Genomic DNA, 20,706 nt, shown 5'->3' on the forward strand with positions numbered 1-20,706 from the left:
TCACGGTGCAGGAACAATTATGTGTAATTCAACCATCATGAAAACGGGGCGAGATTATGGGTTTGTTACCTGAGTGACTGCGCGGAGCCGGGCGGCGGCGGCGGCCGGGGCCCCGCTGACGGGACCCGGCGCGGGGCCGATCGCCGGCGCGGGAGCCGGGCAGCGGCGGCGGGGTGACAAATGCCGGTCACGCCGTCCAGCAGAGCAGAAAATGAGGTTACAATCGGCAGATGATGTTTGCATATGTAACCGTATTTCGGCGAGCGCCGGGCAACTTTGGGGAGGAGATGGGCGAGCGTGAGCGAAGCGGCTGCGTGCCGCCGCTGCGCGCTTTCCGCCGCGGAGGAGCCGTACGCTTTCCCAGGAGGAAAGCGGGGCAGGAGCCCGCCTCTCTCAGGTTTGCGTGGCGGCGTTTTGGCTCGAGTAGGCTGCCGGTACTGCGACGTGATTCGCAAAATATCTTCTGGTGTCTCATGGCCTCCTCTGTTTAGGAACTTGTGCCCCCCCTGCCCCGAGTAGAGTAGCGAGCAATAGCTTACTGTCTTGAGAAAGAGAGCTGGCATACATAGCATCAGCCAGGAGAATATATGTTTAAAGGATTATTGCCTGTAAAGTCTTAAAATAGTTTTCCTCCCCGAAAGGCAAAATAAAACACAGATGAGTGATTATAAAATGGTATCCCTTGCTCGGTTTGGTACACAGGGCGAGCTTTACCTTTTATACTGCTCAGGCTTAGACATCAGAGGCGCAAGAAGCTGCTTTGAGTTATGGATCTTCAAACAATAAGTCAAAACAAAAAATCAATCCCTCCAGTCCCTGGGTGCAGTTAGCTAAAGATAAAAGGGAAAAATAAAGTTATGCTAAAGCAGAGAGAGGAGAGGAGCAGAGATGCCAAGGAAACGCGGAGGACAAGTGCAGAGTTGAAGCGGGCCTAGCGCGAGCCAACATCAATGAATTTTTATCTTATCAAAAAGTTTTCGGGTTGCCAGTTCCTTTCAGCCTGGATCCGCTCTGCTCCAGGGCTGCCTGAAGCGTTGTCTTCAATAAAAGTTGCTTCTCCCCACCCTCCGCGTACCTCCTTCTCGCTCTTAAATATAATCACGCAGGGATTAGGCTGCACCTACTTCAACAGTAAATTAAGGTCTCTGATAATCCCTTGTTATTACAACTATGAACTGAGATTTCTTTTTAAATGTCTGGTGAAAGATGCGTCATCTCAAAAAAGAAAAAAGAAAAAAAAAAAAAAGCCCAAACCAGTTCCTTCTGGTGTTTCCCTCTCTGCCTGCCAACAAATGTAAATCGGAAAGAATTTTTTTTTTTTTTTTATGATGGAGGGAAAAACAGGAGGGATCTTATTTATCCCTTTTGTTGGCTGACTCGGGGAATTTTTTAATGCCGGTTAACTGTTTGGGTTGACGGAAGTACGTGACTTAAGCCCAGACCTGCGAAGAAGAGAGCAGCGCGCGCAAAGCCGCAGCGAGCGAGCTGCGCGCCTCCCTGTCGCTCTGCAGGACCGACAGCTTGGGGCGCAGTCGAACGACAGCAGCTTTCCTCGCGCCCCAGTCCGCTGGCTTGGAGGCTCTTCGGTGCCTACCGCGGTCTTTTGAGGGTGTTTGTAACAGCAGCTGGAGACAGCCCAGCGCCGGGTCGGCTCCTCTCGACTCAAGGTGTCGACAGCGGGCAGCGAGGCCCCGTTTGGTGGCTGGGCGCAGGGGGTGGGCTTCTGCCCGGCTCCCAGTCCGGCCTGAGGAGCGCGGGCGGCTGGTGGCACCCCGCAGCCAGGAGGTGCGTGCCGGTCCTCCTCCCGGCTGCGGCGAGGCGAGGGGCAGGCAGCACTCCTCACTTCCAGTGCTTTATAGAAAAGAGCCCACCGCTCTTTCTGTGTAAACAAGGACGTTAGCTACGAAGACGTTTATGGGATTGCGAACTGCACCGGAGAAGGGTTAATGAATATAGATGCCACCGGGAGATATGGTATGGAAGATGTGGCCTACGATGTGGAAAAAACGATAGCTTCAGTCTCTCATTTCAGTGAAGTGGAAGTTACTGTAGGCAGCTCTGCTTGAAAGAACTATTCAGCAAGTTATTGCCATAAAAAAAAAAAAAGAGTAAAAATCTGCCGCTTGATAATTATTCCCATTCATCCCTGGCTAGATTGCATCTTAAAGATAATTTTTTAAATTGCTTTAATAGTTCTCCTTACTGTCATCTTTGAAGCGAAGAGCAGCATGGCATGATACCTTTCATCAGGAGCGGTTTGGGTAAGGGGTTGTACGAGGAGCTGAGCGGTGGCTGGAGGCTGCCCAGCTACAGCCGAAGGTGGTGGTGCCAAGCAGCTTCTGCGGCTGCACCTTCGGGTTTCCTCCGCTCCCTGCTGTAGGTAATTGTCAGTCTCTCGGAAGAAACATCTGGTATATTGGAGAAGCAGGAACGGGTCCAGGGCTTGGTACTCAACACGCTCAGTATGGGACATGCTGCTTTCTCGTTCGGTTTTACTTAAGTCAACAGGGCTAAGGTGAGCAGTGCTTGTGACAGCTGATGCAAAGGAAAGAAACATGGCATTACTAAAAAATGAGAACTCCTATGTAGAGAAGGGAGGCACATGAGACGTGCTGCTGGTGCTCTTTTCTGCTTTCTTCCTGGAGGATGCCAAGTGCAAGCTCCAAAATGTGTTGGTTTGCATCAGGAAGAACTAGGGGGTTTACGGTGAAGTGCAGGGCTTGAACAACCAAATGGGAAATGGAAAGTGCCTTACCTGAACTTGCAGTGAATTTTGCTTTTTTGGGTCTGAAGAGTGTGTTGAATGGAAACACAGCAATGAGCAAACACGAGCGTGAGCTGTAGCCGTGCCGCTGCTCTCCCCTGCTCTTCTGCCTGCCGCGGGAGAGCGAGTCCACGCGGAGTCATTTTGGGAAGCATCAGCAGTGATCCTTTTCTGTTTCGGAAGTGACGACTGAAGTGTTGGAGATAAACGTGTTGTTGGACCTTGTTCCTCTTGGTATGAGGTGTTTCTGTCTTTGTCTTTTTTGATCTGGTCCAGCTGAGCATCCCAGCAGTGCCAGCTAATGGATTTAGCCTGTGTCAGCTCCCTGCGGTAAGGGTCGTTGGTTATTGCAGCTCTTCCAGTACGGCGGGCAGGAAATAAAAGCAGTAACCAGAGAGTGGGTTGGGATTCGATGGGGCTTCCAGCGAAGAGGACAAGCTCAAATGAAGGGCCTGACTCGGGAGCTGTCTCGCCCCGGCAAGCGTTGCACAGCGAGGAGCTGGTGCGCCGCGGCAGCCGGCTCCGGCAGCCTGCGGGAGCCAACCGGGAGCTGGAGTCGGTGCGATGGCAGGGCTGGCACGGGTCGCGCAAGCTGGCCTCCTTCCTTGTTAAAGTAAACACCAATTTGTGGTCTCTTAGTAGGCAGTGAGCAGTCCCATAACGCTGGGATAACTTTCTTGCCAGCAAGGCTCTTCGCTTAGAGTAGCGTTTAACGTAACCTAATTGGGGTGCCCAGGTTTCAACGGTCGGCTTGCAAAAACAGCAGAAAACCTGAACGTGCCGCATGATTTGTTAGTTGCATAATGATACGTGTCCTATGTCCCTCTGGAAAAGGTAATCCTGCCTGGGTCCTCCTAAGGGCGACACAGGCTCTAAACGCTGCGTTCTTTGCATGAACGGGTACTTTTCGTGTAGGCTGGGGGGAAGGCGAGAGACTTTCCGTGGCGTGAATGGGAGCGTTAGCAGCGTGTGACACTGGAGAAAAGTGCAAAGCTGGTTGTGGCCCTGGGAGCAAGGGCTGAAGCTCTTGGAGAGCACGTTTCTCCCTTGCCTTTACTGCAGTAGAAAGAAGCTCTGTGTAGACCTGCTGGCTTGAAGATCTGCCCTGTTTAGCTTCTGTCCTGGTGGAGCAGAGCCTTAAATAGCAAGGCAGATGTTTGTAGAGCATGTGTAATGGAAATCAGACCAGTCATAACTTGACTGGTCGAAAATAATGCATGTTTCTGTAGAAGAAGAGTGGTGGCCTGTTTTTTTTTTTTTTGGCTGGAGAGCGAGACAAATGCGTGTGCAAGGCAGTGGCATGTGCGCTGCAGGCAGGGGGTGCGCTCGACGGGACGGTTGTGCTCCTTCCCGCTCCTCCTGACTTTCCCCGTGGCCCTCCGCGCCGGGAGCAGCGGGCGCAGCGGCAAGGTTGCTGGTGTGGCTGCACAGCTGCTGATTTGCATGTCTGCCTACTTGGGGCAATTTTCATGTCACCGTGCTGTCCTCCCCTGGGGACACCAGTGTGTGGCTGTCTCCCACGAGCCCCTGCCTATGCCTTGACGGGGGTTATCGGGCATGCACGTGACGTGGCTTCTTCCTCCTGTGCTCTGCAGAAGTGGGTCCAGAGCAGCTGCAGTCGGCATAACGCTACTGCTTTAGAGGATACTACTTTTCCTGGTCCCTGCGAGTAGTTTCAGGGAGAGCGGCTTCGTCGTTAGTGACTCGCATGCTGTCACTTCAAGAGTAATTCAATTTTAGAAGTAAGCCTTAATCTCGTTATTGGAAACTTTTTTTTTCCTTTTAACACGTTTCCTCTCTTTCTAGCCAACCCAACTCTTCCAGCTGTTCCCCTCGCCTCCTCTCTCAGGTCAGTTAATAACGCCGTAGAAGACTGTCTCCTATTCTCCTATGGAATAGTCTGATCAGCTGGACCCAGAAAAGTATTGAATTAGCTTTATTATGCTGCTGATTTGAAGTCATTACTGGTGTAAGCCGATGCAGTTCCATTATTGTTGATGGGATTGCCGCTCTTCATGTCACAGGTGGATTGGACTCAATTAACTGCAGCCGTGGCCTTAATTAGATACTCGGCTTTCAACAGGTCCCTACCAAGTGCCGGAGGTGGGACACCCCGCTGGCGTTGCCTGGCCGCCCCAGAGGACTCCATGCTTGAAGGTGGCAAATGCCACCGCGTTGGGCTGCCTAAGGGTCCCTGTGGTGCTGGGTCCTCTCTCCTTTTTCTGTGCTGGGGCTAGGTGGTGGAAGGAAACCTGGAGGGAGCGGCGGGAAGTGCAGAGGAGCTCCCTCCGGCTCCTCAGCTCACTGCTGCGCCTGGTGGGATGTGCTGTAGGTTCCCAGCTGCCCCAGGAGCCTAAAAAGTTCAGGCAGGGGATGTTTTGTTGTTTACTTGGACGACTGTGAGTGGAGGGTTTTGGCAGATGCTTGGCTTGACAAGCTAAGCAGGAGGTTTTTGTAGCTGATAAGTTTTCAGCAGCCCTTATGAAACCGTACTTACCACGGTAAAACCCAGCTCTTCCAGGTTCCCCCATGAAATAACGTGACCTGTAAGTGCTTTGTGAAGAACATAATGGTCATTATCTTGCTTCTATAGACAGAAAAACCTGTGCTTAGGGATAGGAACGACTCGCCTGAAGCCGCGTGAGAGGCCAGTAGCACAATCCCTAGCGAAGGCCAGGCTCTCCAGTCCCGCTTACCCTCCTCTGCGGGAGAATCGGCTACCCAAAGGCTTTGCAAACTAGCTCTTGTGCTGGCCTTCCTTCCTGTCACCTTTTCAGAAGAAAAGGGACTTCTCCAGTTGCACCCCCTGCCTGGCATCATGTGCTGGGTTCACTTCTTTGGGAGCCTGAGCGGTCAGGAGCACGGGCGCCCCGCAGGCCCTGTCGCGGTGGTGGGACCAGGCGCGCGAGGTGTCCTAACCCGTCCTCCGCCTCCTGGCAGGCGAGACCGCCTTGGCGGCCAACCTTTGCACCGTGCTCCTGCTGCAGGATGGGAGGGAGGCCGCTCCTCAGGAGCGCCGGCTCTTCCCTAATATAGCAGCTGTGCCAGCTCTATTTTTAGTGCTCGTTTCAAGCGCACTTTTCATTGGGAGCCTTGGAGGATTTGTCGTGCGCAACACGCCGCGGCATGAGAGGCAGAGCTGCCAGGGCTTCGTTTCCGGTGGGTCTGTGTCTTTTCCTGGCCAGGAAGGATGTGCCGGGGACAGGCAGCTTGCGCGGCGCTAGCCCCGCACGCCCGGCCGGCTGCTGCGGACCAGACTGTGCGACAGCTGATTTCTGCCTGCCTCTTCCCCTCGGCAGCCACTAATTATGAGCTCCTTCCTCTGTCTGGTCGCTGGGTTTTTTCTTTTCCTCCCCTCCGAAAGCTGGCAGGAAATCAGTTGTTTGGAGACTTCTATGAGATTGGGCTGCAGTAGGCCGGTGGGCTTGAAAGTTAAGAGGGACCAAGTTATAAGTGTGGGTGAAGGTTAGTTTGATGCAGAGGATGAAGTAATCCATTTCAAATCGCTTCCCCCATTTAAGTTGGGGTTTCATGCAGTTGCAACCCATCCTACTTCTATCTGGGACTGGAAGATGGTCCTTGGTCCATGCTGGGGACTTGGCAAGACCTATTTTATGACCATTGCACGGGGCATTGTTTTGAGCTCTTGCTGTGGAAATGCTAACCCAAGCGCAGCAGGTTTTCGGCCAAAGAACACCATAAACTTCTTGCAGGGGGTCTATGTGCACCTTCTCATAAATTTTCTCTTACCTTTTAAAGGCTTTTAATAGGACTACACTGATCCTGTGCAAAGGCAGTCTAGGTAGCACCCAGACTTTGGGACCGGGGATGGTCCTGTTGAACCATGCCCATTCCCAGCTGCCCTTCCAGGCCTGACCCTGACCGTAACGAAGGTTTCCTCGTTTTCCTAATGGATGTCTGGGTATAAGCTAATGACCGGAGCTCAGTGCTTCACATCCCAACTTTTGTGATATGCAAAATACACTTCTTGCTGTGTGAAAGGCCAATGCTGGAAGTCCCATCCTGCCTGTGGCATGTGCTTGCGGGCAGGAACGGGAGAAAAAGGTGCTTCTATTTTTATTCCCGTGGTGGTTTGTGATGCCTGCTTTATTGCCTAGATAACTTACAGTGGGTGGTGTTCACATCAGACGCTATCCCACATGCAAAAAAACAGAAAACAAACAAAAACTGAGATAAGCGGTACTTTAAGGGAGATCAAAAACGTGTCTGCGTGTTTCTTCTCCCTGGGAGAACCTGCGGTCCTAGTAGCAGATGAGATACAGCTTTCTGTGGGTCTAGACAGGGCTCTCGCTGGGCGCTGTTGTTCCCCTTTAAAAGTAGCAGATGAACAGGAGCCCTAAGGAGATGGGGCAGGTTTGGGGTGAGTCACCACGTAAACTCACAAAAAAAGGTGCTCTCTCACAAAGTTCCTTCGCTCGGGACGTAGACGTTAAACGTTCCCTCCCCGGGTTGTTGGGGCGCTGCGGTGCCTGGTGGGAGACAGCGGCCTGGCTGCTTGTCCAGAGGTGGTAGTTACACAAACCACGCTCCTTTTCCCCCTTAATAAACTAGCAGCGGTCCGTGTCATTACTTTCTAAGCCTCCTTTGTTTTCACTTCAGTTTGGCTTGACTGCAGCAGCTCTTGTTTGTGCTCGACTTAGCATCTACCTACTTTATATATGTTTTCAGCCCTGTGTCCTCAGATGGGTCAAAACGTACCGGCTGAATAAGAAGCACCATGCTGTTGAGCTGTATTTTCTTTGTAGCAGGTGTACGTGCATCTTCATTTCGCTTGCCTAGCCTGCGTACGTCGGGGGTGCTCTGTGCCGCTGTCGCTGGGCGGTGGGTCAGTCTCTGAACTTAGCCCTGACGCAGACCCTTTCCCCCGAAGGTGCGCTGCCCTTCTTTTCACCGTACGTCCAGCCAGGCAGATTTTATTCATTTAACTCGCCTCTTGGTGCTGAAGATCCTCTCGGGCTGCTCTGCGGCAGCCGCGTTGCTCCGCGTTTTACCCTGGGCGGCCGCAGCAGCGGGGCCGGTGTCGCGCTCGGCCGCGGGGGGCCTGGCCCGTGGCCGGAGGAGGTGCCGCCGGTGCTTGGGAGGCTGCGAAGCCGGCTCTCCTATCTAAGCGAACTCCCGCGCCAGCGGGGTAATGGGCAGAGGTGACTGACGGCCTGGGAAGGCGGCGTCCCCGCGTGCCGGCCGGAGGGCGAGCATCACGAGAGTTGCAGCAGCTGGTTCGGAGAGGAGGGAAACGAGGGGAAGATAAAATTGCATGCCCCGAATGCCAGGGTAGCCTGTGTCCGTGCTTTGATGTCTTCTCCCTCCACACCCTCCTGTGGGTTAAAAATGAAACTAGACTGCATTTATAATGGGTGTGTGAATAGCTGTATTTAGCTCCAGCAAGCGAGCTCCTGGCCGGGATCCTGCGACGCGGGGCGGTTCGGCGCGCTGCGGGAAAGGGTGTTTTCTCCCCGCTTCGCGGCGCGGGGGCCGAGGCCGCGGCCTCATCCCTCCCGGCGTCCCGCACCCTGCCGCGCGTCTCCCTGCTGGGGCGCGAAGGGGGATGAAGCGCCCGAGTCCCCGTGCCCTTCCCGGGTGACGCTCCCGCACCCGCTTCTGCGCGGCGCGCTTTAATCAGCCGCCCTCCCCCTTGGCCTCCAGGCCTCGAGATTCCTCCAAACCCCAATTAGCGGAGATGAGAGAGCGCGCTGGCGGGTGCGCGTATGAAATTTCAGAAGGCTGGAGAAGAGGCTCTTAGTACCGTAAAGCCTGCCCTGAAGTGCAGTTTGCATCGGCCGTCTGCCGAGTTAACCCCCGTGAGGAAGGCGGCGGGGCCGAGCGCAACTCCCCCCGCCGCTGCCGTCGCCGCCGCCGGGTTTGGTGGCAGCGGAGGAGCCGCGTGGCGCGCGTCGCCGGGCAAAACGAGGCCTCGGCCCTGGCGCGCGCGCGCGCGCTTCCCCGGGTTAGCGCCCGAAAGCGGGCCGGGGGCAGGTAGCGCTTGCGCGGGCACGTCGAAGGAAGCGTTGGGGACCGATCTAATCGTGGCTTAGAGACGTTCGACCCAGGGCTCCCGATGTGTCAGGCTTTGCTGACCTACTCCTACATCTGCTTGTCTAAACTAGCTGCTGTGAACCGTCCTGAGGAGGGTCCCCTCCCCCCCCCCCCTTTAAAGTACCTAAAAATACAAAACAACAAAAACAGTCCTTCACGAGAGGGTTAAGCCTTCAGAGGGGAACTGGGGACAAAAGCTTTGCTCCCCTTCTGCTCTCTCGGTTTCACTATCCTCCTCGTGTAAGATGCAAAATTTCTCCTCCTCCTCCTCCTCCTCCTCCTCTCCTACTTACAGCTCAACCGCCTCCTAATCGCAGACCGCGTTTCTGCTGTGCTGCTCGTTTTCGGACCTCCTGCGCGCAACTGCCCTCCTCGGCGAGGAGAAAATCGGGCGCGAGGCAGAAACTCCCCTTTGCGCGTTCCCGGCGCCGACAGCAGCCCGGTGGCCCGGGAAAGCTCAGGCCCCGGCCCGGCGCCTGGGAAGGGCGGCGGAGGCTCGGACAGCGTGCCGGCGGCGCAGGTAAGTGTTTCCCTGCAAACACGTGAGGCCTCCGAGCTGCCTTTCTTTCTTTTTTTTTTATTGCCTCCGGCTTCTGCCGCGGGCTCGTTGTCTGGCGCGGCGAGGCAGCGCCGTCAAAGCCCCGGGAAAGGTCAGGCATTCCTGGCCGAGCGGCGCGCCGCCACCGCCGCCGGCCCCCGGCCCCCGCCGCCCCAGCTCCGGCACCTCGCCGAAAGCCTTCATCTCGCTGAGGCGTGAGCCGGCTGATTAGCTAGCCTGGCCGTAGCTCGGCATCTAGTAACACCTGGCCTGGGTGTGCTGAAGGGGAAAGGTGTCTTTTTCTTTTTCTCTCTCTTTTTTTTTTTTTGGTAATTTTCGTGGGGGAGGCGGCATTTCCTTCCTCTAAGTTGGCGCGAGGGAGCGTGATGCGGGGAAAAGGGGCCCTCGCCCCTGCGTGCGAGCGGCGCCGACGGCGGGCGCCCGCGTTTTCTGCACCTGAAAACCTGCCGGCGGCCTCTTCCCGGGAGCGGACAGCGTCCGCCACCCTTTGCTCCGCTCGACTGGCGTCTAGGTACTCGTTTCGGGCCTGTTGTCCCCCAAAAGCGGCTTATGTGCGTGCAGCTGAGCAGGGCGAGGAGAAGGAGGAGAGGAGATGTTGAAGGTGAGCAAGCCCCATCTCGGCTTCAGCCAACGAGACGTGGGTTTTCTCTCTTTTTTTCTTCTTCTTTTGCGTTTCTTCGGGAAGCGCGGGCCCGGCTTGAACGAGGCGTGAAGCGTTGCCCAGCGAGGGCCCTTTTGCTGTTCGGAAAGGGGAACGTGGGTTTTGTTGGGACGACGGCGCGCTCGATTCCTCGTCCGAAGGTCCCTCGAGATGCCCCCCGCGCTCTCCCCCAACTTAACGCCTTACCTTACCGGCAAACAAAGGCGGCAGACGGTGAAACCGGCGGCGGACACGCGGACTGGTGGAGCAAACGGAGAACGTGGTGGGGGCCGCCCGCGTTTCCCGTGTCGGCGCGACCTGCCGCAGCAGCGGCTGCCGCCCCGCGGCCAAACCGGGGCCACTTCCCGGGCCCGGCAGGGTCGAGCTGAGGAGGGCGCTCCCTCCGCGGCGGGGTCCTGCCCTCGCAAACGCCCTCTCGGAAACGGGGAGGAAAAAGAAAAGGGGGGGGGAGGGAGGGAGGGAGGAAACAACCTTAAAAAACAGGCTTCAAAACAAAAATCGTGGAGGGCAGCCGTGCCCTTGCCCGTCCCCTTTGCCCCCTCCTCCTCCGGCTCCCCCGTCAGTGGGTTGAAAGGATTTTAACGTTTGTGACCTTTATAGCTGTATTCGAGGCAAAGAGGGCGGGAGGGGGTCTCGCTGTTAAATACCTTATAAAGCGGTTGTGGCATAAGCTAATTTTCTGTCTGATAAATTGTTTAGCCGTGTTTCGCCGCGCCTACCGCGGCTGTATTTCTCCCCAGAGGCGAGCGTGGCCTTTATTGCGCAAAAATTACTGAGCTGGAGCGTGGCTGGGACGAAAAAAGAAAATTGGTCCCCCTCTTTCTCTGCCACGCTTAGGGGAGGAGTTAACTGCGCAGGGGAGTGTTAATTGCATGAAAAATCAAACTGTGTGTAGTGGTGGGGGAATGGGACGCTTCAGAAGTGCCTCTAATGAAATGAAGCGTAACTCACGTGTAACGTTTGTTGAGTTGAGTAGGGTTGAAGCGTAATTGCAGGGCAGCCCGCTGCTGCTAGCAGGGCTCTCTGTACAGCCGTAGGACCATCTGGAAGGGTGATTTTCTGAGACTTGGGCAATCTGGCAATTTAGGCTCTTTTTTATGATGTTTAGGCTCTTACCCCTGTTATAAAGCGCAGCCCAGAGTTTTTATGAGGATGTAGGTGCCTGCTGCACAAGACGTAGGTCGTGGCTTTGGGTTTTTTTTTTTTTTAAGAGTTATTTTAAAAAGGCAGCTCTTGAATGAGGAAAAAAAAAAAAAGTCGAGTCTAGCAGCAGGCAGAAAGATCCTACGCAGAATTTAAAAGCCGTCACGTGCCTTGTGCATACCAACAACCTTTTTTAAGCCCTCCGGCCAACTGGAGGAAGGAGCTTAGTAGTAACAGAGCAAATTGACCGGAGCGAGAGATGGGAACGGGGCTGCAGCCTCGGCCAGCCCAGAGCTTAGTCGCGTCTCTCCCCCTCGCTGCCCGTGGTGGCAGGGCCAGTCCGGCCCGACACCCTCGCCAGAGCGAGGGCAGCTGCCAGCTGTGAACAGCTGGGCCACCCAATGCCCTGTCAGTGCTGGTGAAATCGCTATTACTCTTTCTGAGCGAAGAGGTTGTGAGCTGCAAATCTCCCTATCCATCCCAAAAAGCTGCCTGGCTAGGAGGTGTTGGTGCCCCTTTTAGTATCTCCTGAGGTGACATTTGGTAAATAGGACTACAAAAGACTGAACGTTTAGATTACGCCGAGGTAGCTTGGCGTTCATTGAGGTTTTCCGGTAGATAACCGTTGAGCTGATTTACACTGAGTTCAAATAAAACCGTCAGCATCGATGGCGTGGGCCAAAAAAAGCGTTTGAAGTCCTCTTTCTTTGAGCCCATACTTCTTCCAAGTTATTCTTTGCTCATAGTTAGCTATATACTGTGATTTTTGTATTTTTAGCTGCATGTAAATGTAATTTTAAGGCATGTTTCTGTGTCTCAGTGGAGTTATGAACCCCAGTGGAACTATTCTATAAAATCAAGTTTGTAGCTTTTCAACACTTCTGGTTGTATTGAAGTCATCTTACACAACGTGGTAGAGGAATAATTCCTGCTATAACCTTCTACTGATGGTTGAAATAACCTGTCTAAGAGACGTCCTGTTTCTGGAGGGCCCTATCGCTTTAATTCCTTCCAAAATTGGTTTTGCCTTCTGTGGAGCAGTGCTGTAGAATTTAAGTACTTGCAAATGCGTTTTACCTCCAGATATATGTTGCAGTTTGCATTTTCAATCCTAGCAAGCTTTAGCAGACTGCTACTTTTGGCCTAATCATTTGTACGTTTTTAGGGATTTTTTTTTCCTTAGTTTAAAAATGAATATTTTATTTTAAGCCTTTGGACCATCTTGCCCACATGCAATGATGGATGTCTAATGAGATGACTTTTTACCTCCACTAAATGGTTATATTGTTTGCACTGATGTATGCTAAGACTTGATGCATTAAATCTGTGGTCATTAGCAGATGCCATTAGCGGAAAAGTCCAAATCACTTAGAGCTGTGACTTAAGGCTTTTCTTTAAAAACCTGAATTTGCATGTTACTGGATAAATCTGCTAATACGGTTTAACTGGACTCAGAGAAGTTACTTGAGAACTTTTGTCAGTGTACATGCAGGCACACCAGCGTCTAGGAGCCTTGATTTTCCAGAAACTGACCCTTCTGATGCTTCCTTTGTACCCTGCTGTAGCCCGAGTTTTGTCGATCCCGCTGAGCACTGCCTGCTCCTGAGATCCTTAGCAAGCTGCCTGCGGCAATGTTGTGCTGGGCGGCGAGCGGGGGCAGATCTGCTCCCGTTCTGCCATGGCGTCCCCGTGAAGCGGCTAAAAATCCAGGGAGGAGGTCTCCTTGCCTTTCTGCAAAATGTAGATAGGCCTTCCCGTGACTTGATTTATCCCGTGTGGATAAATCTTTCCATCTCTGGGGCAAGCCCTCCCGGACGCTGGTGTCAGCCGGGGTCGGCTTCAGCAGGGCCCTCGCCAGGGAGCGTTTGGGCAGTTGATGGCGCAGTGGCAGGAGACCTTGGCAGAAGCAGAGATCAGCCGAGCAGTAGTAGATGCGGTCAAATTCACTGTTTCGCTGTTCCCACGTTCATCTCGTCCTATCTCTTTCCTCATTTTTTAGAAAGCGGGTTGACGCCCTTCCAAAAGTGTTTGTCGCGTTCGGCAGCGCGGCCAGCACGACTTGGTGTGTGTTTTGCTAGAAGCAGGCAGTTGCTGCCTCGTCAACCTTTAAATTGCACATTCAGGCAGGGCAAACCCTAGGTTTGAAACACGTAAACGTGTGTCAGATTCTTATACAGGCATCTGAATCTTTATCCTCGCTTTCTGTGAGACAAGGCTAGGAAGTATTCCCAATGCGTGTGAGCTCTTGCCTTTTCTAAATGAAGACTATTTCTGTTCGGTGTGCCTTAAAATTTACTGTTCAAAGAAACCTTGACCCATTTCAGTCTTCTGAGCCTCTGCTGGTCTTCGTTATGGCACGTGGTGTTGAGTAGACGATAATATAAATTTAATGCAAATGTATATATATTTAAAAGCGTGCTTCTTTCAAACACTCCTGGTTGGTGGCGTGCGTGATACCCAAAGGTGTCTTCCCATCAGCTGGGCAAGGGCGGGGGTTTTGCTGTCTTCACCTCAGGTCCATATCCTGTGGGACATACGGAGGCTGGTCAGGGAAAGTCGTCTCATCCTGTGACGCGCGTCGGCTGCCAGAACAATGCTCGGAGTACGCGAACGTCATGCTCGCTAAAACCTTGCGGTGTTTGCGTTCCCCTTGGCTGGTAAAGACCACGAAAAGCTATGCACAGACATGGCAAAACAGGGGGAAAACTCCCTTTCAGCAGCTGGGGTCGGTTTCTGACTTACGGGGCGGGCGGGCGGGAGCAGAGGGGAGAAGCTGGGGAGCCGCGGCCGACGGAGCACGTTGCCCTCCGGAGAGTTAAATATTTCCCACTTTTGCATTCCCGTTTACCAAGCGCCGTGTGTTACTTAGTGGCGCTAAACATCAACTTGCAGCATCAAGTCACAGGGTCGAAGCCTAGGGAGCAAGTGTCCACATGATGCTGCGAGTTGGTGTTTGTTTGCTCTGGGTTTCTTAATATACACGTTCACGTCAGGGAGAAGATCAACTGGTAAGGGTGGACGACATTAAAAGGACTGTCACGTGGGAACTGGGGTGAGTTTGGCCGAGCATCGCTGTCAAATTACAGAGCAGTCATTGGGAATTAATGACCACAGCAGAGGATCTGCTGCCGAGTTTGAAGAGCGAAGTAAAACAATGTGAAAGATTTGAACACACACACAAAAAAAAAGTTTTCCCCTCTAAGCATGCGGTTTTGCTGGTGATTTAATGCCCTATCGGTCTGTAGTACCTAGTTCTAAAACTAATGGGCTGTGCAACATTAAGTATGATCTGTGTAGATGTGAACTTGCAGTATGTCAATAGAAAAGGGCTTGTCCTCTTCCCGACGGGAGCCTTGAAAGACCAGCCTGGCTCCCCGCGCGGCACAGCGGCGTTGCAGGGCTCCCGCCAGCCCTCCCGAGCAGGCGAGAGCAAACAAATTAAGAAGTCACGAGAGAGGAAAAAAATGGAGATAGCAGGGGATTTCTAATCAAGCTGTTTTAATACTTGGTGTGTTTTAATCACGTATTAAATGCCGATGCTTAATGAACACTTGAAATAAAGCATGTTTCTGTCAGAGCTTCAATACCCCTGTTTTTAAAGCTGTCTTGAGGGAATGCAAGTGTTTGTTGCAACTTTGCAGCAAAACCAGCCACAGTTGCGCTATATTAATTTCCAGGATTTGAAAAAAGAGTTGCAAAAGGGCAAGACTTGTTCTTAAGACCATGGATAGGCCATGAGTGTGGTGTTTTCCCTCTGAAGGCACAATTACCCTGAATCCAGTTACCAGTTGTAATCCAGCTAGATAGATGCTTATCCTCGTCTTTATCAAATCCCGTTTACTCTTTTCTTTGCAAAGCTCCTCTGGCTGTTGTACTTTTTGTGTACGGACCCTTTGGGACCCTTCAAGCCGAGCGGTTGGCTCTTGCTCTTCATGTCTCCTCATGTGTTGCCTTCAAATCCAAGCTCAAAACCCAGTCTGAGTCGCGTGCTGATCCTTGTGGTCCAAAAGATGCGATCTTTCGTCTGAATAATAAAATACCAGACGGGGGTGCAAGCAGGTCCAGGGCTGCTGGCGGGTCCAGCACGTACCCATCCTGTCGGCCCACGTTTTGTCACTGTCGCCAGCCGGGCTTTAGGCTATGCTCTGACTTATGGTGAGGTTAAAAATAAGGTGGCTACAAATCTCTCCTCCTCCCCGTAACTGTTTTTTGCCATTTTCTCAATTGCACAGTCAAACATTTGGAGAACGTTTTGAAAATGAAACATTAAATGATCTCTGCTGTCAGGAGCTGAAGAGATTGGCTTTATACACAAAACTTTGCTAAAAATAAATGGTTTGGTGATGGGGAGGGGAAAGAGTAACCTGAGCACTCCGTATATCGAGCTTGCTGCATCTCGGCAAGGTTGTCTACAGGAAAGCATCGCAGGATAGCTCCCAGGCAGGTGGCACATTGCAATTGCAATTATTGCTGGTGTTGATTATTAATCGCTTGCCTCATCTACAGGTAACCATTTTTTGCCAGAACGCCTTGTTGTTACCTCCTCTCTTTTCGTCTCCAGTCCCCCCATGCTAAAGGTTTGTCCATAAGGAAAAGTCTGCAGGCGTGGGCCTCTCTATTTGTTCATCGTTTCAGAATGATGTTGTTCTTGATCTTTCATTTGTATTATGACAACTGGTCTTCAAAAGCATAAATCCAGCATTAGTTTAGCCGTTAAAATTCTATTGCTATTTTGAAAGGAAGACTGGAGTTACCATCGTCACGCTTTGCTAGGTCCTCCTCCTTGAAAATGAATTCAGAGCTCTAAAATGTTAGATAGGTAAACAAATTAGAATTAAATTAGGTGGAAAGGGACGGAGGGTTTTTGTTTGTCTCTTCAAGGTGTCCTCAAATCCTCCAACAAGTCATTGGTCCTTCTGTTTCAAAGTACTGCTATAGCAATAGCAGGAGGTGGGCTTTTTTGCAGGAGCTGTCTGATTTTTCTTTCACCCTTGAATTAAACATTTGTTATGTCAAAAACTTGAAACCATGTTTTCAAAGTGACCCTCTCTTTCAAGAACAAAAGGGAATGTGTGCATTTGGCCGTGTAGGTCTGTTTTTCTCCTTCCTGAACATTTTTTGATCATCTTATTTTAGTTTAAGTTGAGAAGACCATCTGCTGCTGCCTTTACCCAAAGCACAACTTGTTGACGGGGAAGGAGAAGTAAGGAGGCTGGCGGCTCTTTAGAAACAGCTTCGTGCTTAAGGGAAAAAACCCCACACCAGCACCTCTCTGGGTGTCGTTTCCAATTTTTAGCTCTGTGTTCTGGCTGGAGTACGAAGTGTTTAACCTGCTCGACTTAAAGAAAAGTGCCGATAAATGGCGGCGCTTGCTGTTTGAGGGGAGAAGTGGTGCTTTGGAGAGTTTGCGGTCAGGCCAGGTGCGAGAGGGGGTCGAGGAGCACGGGCAGGCTGCTAAACTGCTTCTGCCGCCGGCCAGTTTTACCGTCACGGTGAATAACACACTGCAGAAGATGCTATTAAGGGCAACGTGGAGCAGGGCAGAGCGAAAATGGTGCTGTAATGCTGCTTATTATAGCGCAAGCAAAAATCTGCCAGTGAAATAACTGTGTTTTGGCGCTTTCCCTCTCTTGGATAGCGCAGAAAGCCCATCTTGCTCTTTAAATAGCCTTTGGGGATCCCATCGGGCGAAGGCAGTGCAGAGGCATTCGCCCGGAGGGGCTGGGGATGAACGTCCCTGCAGGCAGCAGCCGCTCATCTCCCTTGGGGTAGTTGTGCCCAAACGAGGCAGGTGAGGAGTAACCGAAACGAAGGGAGATGCCCGTGCCCGTGCTCGTGCCGCCGCTGCTCGTGCCAGAGCAGCGACCGCGGTGGTGCGTCCGGGGCGTTTGGGTGTTGCATGCGCTAGCTCCAACTGCGAGCTCCTCCGTGGATGCGCGTCCTTTGCAAGGGTGTGAATTTAATCTCTCTCCCCGAGCAGCAGCTGGAGTAAATGGCTCCTTTCAGCCCTGGCAGGAGTTTCCGAATGGCCTGGCTCTGTGCTCGTGTCGACAGACAGGCGTTTTTGCCGAGGTCGTGTCGGGCTTTTTATAGTCTGTGGACACTTCCTGCATATAGGATACCTTGCAGGTGCAGGCCTTCGCTGAAGCTTTAGCTAACTGTTTGGAGGATTTCTTTTTTTTTCCTTTTTTTTTTCTTTCCTGGTAGTCTGGCTTTTCATCAGAAGCACTTCAAAAATGAGGGAAAACTTCCTGGTTTCAAGCTGAATCTAAAATGCAGCATTTCACTGGAGATTAATTAAACTGTCTCAAAGCGTACTCTTCGGATGGGAGGACAACACTCATTTACAATGGCAAGTGAGTGTGTGAGCCCAGTTAGGGCATACCTGGTGTGGAGCACCAGAAAGCCGGGTGGAGCCAGTCCCAGGCCCTCACTTCTTGCAAGTGGACAGTCCTTTCAGCTCACTGGTTTCCAGATTGAGACGGTTTAGGCACTCGAAAGTAGGTGTCACCTTTACGTAGCTCTGTTTTGCAAACCGCAGACGGTATTTGTAGGCTCCGTTGTCCAAGAGGCTCAGGGACCCTGAGCTTTCTCTGGGAGCTGCTCCCCAGCGAGGAAGTCACAGCTGTGCTCAAGCCGCGGTGGGGGATTTCTTCCCCCCATCCTTGCCCTCCGCAAAATGCCAGAGTGTAGATCAAGCCCTACCACTCACAGACCCTAAAAGCCAACGTTTGCTCTGGTACCGACTTGGAAAGTTATTTCTGCAGTATTGTAACACTGTTTAAACAAGAAATGGATGTACTGTGCACAGAGAAGCTGCTACCAACGTAATGGATACTTCTGGGTCAGGGCTCATATAAGCACTTCTGCTTTGCCGGCTAACATGGCTTTTGTTTTTTCAAGTCAATCTTAAAACTGAATAGCAGCTTCATCTTTGCGCCAGCTGGCCGAAGATCTCAGCTCCATCTATTTCCAGTAAATGCACTTTCTCCCAACCCAGCCCAGCCAGTTTGCCCTCTCAGGGCTCTGGAGGATTTTCCGGGCGGGGACCATCTTGGGCTTGCACTGCCTCTTGCTAGCCTGAGCACGGTGCTGGTGAGAGATAAAAGATACCACCTCTGAAGACCGTGGGAGACCATCCAAGAAGCAGAAACGCCCCAGCAGAGGGTCAGCGATCTGGTCTCTTTCGCACAAAGGCCGATTCCCAAAACATTTTGGAAATGACAGGGTGCACGCGTGCTGGCACCGCAGGGCTTTGCTCTGTGACCTGGCAATAGAAATGGAGTCACAGATGGGACAGCGGCATCCAAAAAGCGTGAGGTTTGGTCGCTCGCGAGGGGGCGCCCCTCTGAGCCGAGCGGGCTGGCGCCTACACGTGTAAACAAGCGTGAGCGCTGCTTCGTCCTTAACCTTTAATGTTGGTAATAGGTTATGACATCCGTGTGGCAAGGTGCCTTAAGGCATAACGCGAGGTCTTTGGGTTCGCAAACCTGTGAACCTCTGCCTTTTCGTGATCCGTTTGCCGTGCTCGTTTCCCGGTGAGAGGAGGGGCCCTTCTCGCGCCTCGGCTCTCTGCACGCTGAGATGAGGTTAGGTATGCCGCTTTGGGGGTGCTCCCAGCACCACCAGGATAAGGAGATGTGACCTGACTCTCTTCCACCAAAACGCATGCTGGCTTTTTAGCTGTAGACACTGAACTAGACTGCACGCTCAGTTTTGCTCACTTTGCAGGGTGCGGGCAGAAGCTTGCGGGGAGAGTTTTACGAAGGTGATGAAATTGATGTTGTATGTAAATGCACCAATGGTGCCACATGGGAGGTGTGGTAGGTACCTTTTCAACAAACATGTAACTTTGTCTTTTAACAATTCTCTTTTTAATAAGAATTGCATCCGCATCCGCTTTGTAGCATTTCTGTAAGCTACATAAGTACCAGTCTGCACCGAAACATTGCATTTTTGGTGGGTTGGATGAATTATAACTTCTGAACTGAAATATTTGTGAGCCTCATGTAGGCTAGTGGGTAATTATGTAATATTTCCATTGAAAATGTACAGACCAATCAGGTTTTGAAGGAGAAGCTCTTAAGGCTGTGTTGAGGAGAAGCGGTGCTCCATGAACCGGGCCTGTGTAAGATGTAGATCTCCCAAGCGTGCAGCGGGTAGCCGTGGTTGTTTCTCCCTCGGTTAGCAGGGACCGAGCAAAGCGTGAAGAACGGAGTTCTCCTTGAGCGGAGTTTACGCTGGTGCAAACTGAGGGACCCTGGGTTCAGGGCTGCGTAAACTGCCCAAGCCTTTCTGGAAGTGGTTAGATAGAGGATTTGGGGAGACAAATGCGTGCAGCCCGTAGATGATGGATGGCATGTTTGAGGCCGGAAAAGGAAAGCTGCTGGAAGAGAAAGTATCACTCAACGGACTACAAGAAGAGGCATCTAACTAGCCCTGTCTCGTGCTTCAGCACGCCCTAGGATTTTGGCCACGTAGCTCTGCACTAAAACGCCTCCAGGGCGGTAGCGTGCACAGTAGTATCTAGGAGGAGACTGAAGTGGCTTTAGCATCGCCCAGCCACCAGACAGCTTCTCCTTGGAGAGGGGCTTCGGGCACGCTGGCTAAGAAATTTCGGCTGCCGGCCTGGCCTCACCCGGAGGTGGCGCGATTTACTCTGTGCTGCCCGGAGAAGGTCGGCTGTAGGCGCCGTGTTGCCGTTTGCAGGGACCCGGTCGTGGGGACCTCGTGGTGGGAGAGGCCGCGCGTTAGGCAGAGCGTAATTCCTCTTTTATGTTTGAGTACGTGGCGCTGCTGAAGCGCCTCGAGTGGGGAACGACGCGCACGTTGTCCGGCTGTGGGGCACGGCACCTGCGCTTGGGGGGCCTCCAGTAGTCCAGCTAACCGAAAAGCTCCTTCGGAGAAGCATGAAGAAAGAAAAAACATGGATCTCGAGGAACAGAGCACCCAGCTAGGTTGCCGGGTAGGGCAGGTGCAACAGCAGAACGGATTTCGTCTTTAGGGCTTTTTAAAAACACGCCACCAGGCTTCCCACCCTGGTTCGTTTTGGTCGCGTCAGGATGTGTTTTCTCTCCCTGTTAATGGCTGTAGCTCGTCCCTGCGGGCTCAGGAGATGGGCAGCGGGAGGTTCGGTATGTGCCCCCCAGCCCTCCTTGCCCGGGGGCTCTGGGGGCTCTGGGGCAGGGGCGACCCCCATGCCGGCACCGCTCCTGTCCTCCTCCCACAGCAGCGTGGTGCAGGCAGGCGGGAGCACGTCAAACCTTTTTTTCCGCTTCCCCCCCCCCCCCCCCCCCGCTCTTGCTCTGCAGACCCCAAACGCTCTTAATGGAGATCCGGACGGTTAAATGCTAATTTCCAGCCTGCTGACAAGCCGTTTGCTTTTCCACTTACTTTTCACACTTCCTTCCTCCCCAAGAGCCGCACGTTGCAAACCACTGCCATCAGTTTAGGGGATAAGGTGCGGTGATTTAAAAAATAATGAAGAATAAAATAAAATAGAAGCTGCCTGATGCTGCAGAGTTC

General features: G+C 52.6%; 1 protein-coding gene across 8 annotated transcripts in view; it reads left to right on the plus strand.

Annotated features, from left to right (window-relative positions):
- The window catches only part of LEF1 (lymphoid enhancer binding factor 1), a 66,835-nt gene that overhangs the window by 14,057 nt on the left and 32,072 nt on the right, over positions 1 to 20,706 (plus strand). For 4 of the 8 annotated variants that reach the window (XM_068941903.1, XM_068941902.1, XM_068941905.1 and 1 more), the window contains exon 4: positions 9,114 to 9,338. The exons of the other annotated variants lie outside the window; for them this stretch is intronic. In XM_068941903.1, the coding sequence (XP_068798004.1) occupies positions 9,114 to 9,338 (225 nt within the window). The remainder of the gene's footprint in view (positions 1 to 9,113; positions 9,339 to 20,706) is intronic. 8 annotated transcript variants of the gene reach the window in all.

Source organism: Struthio camelus, chromosome 4, assembly GCF_040807025.1.
Source record: "Struthio camelus isolate bStrCam1 chromosome 4, bStrCam1.hap1, whole genome shotgun sequence".
NCBI lineage: Eukaryota > Metazoa > Chordata > Aves > Struthioniformes > Struthionidae > Struthio > Struthio camelus.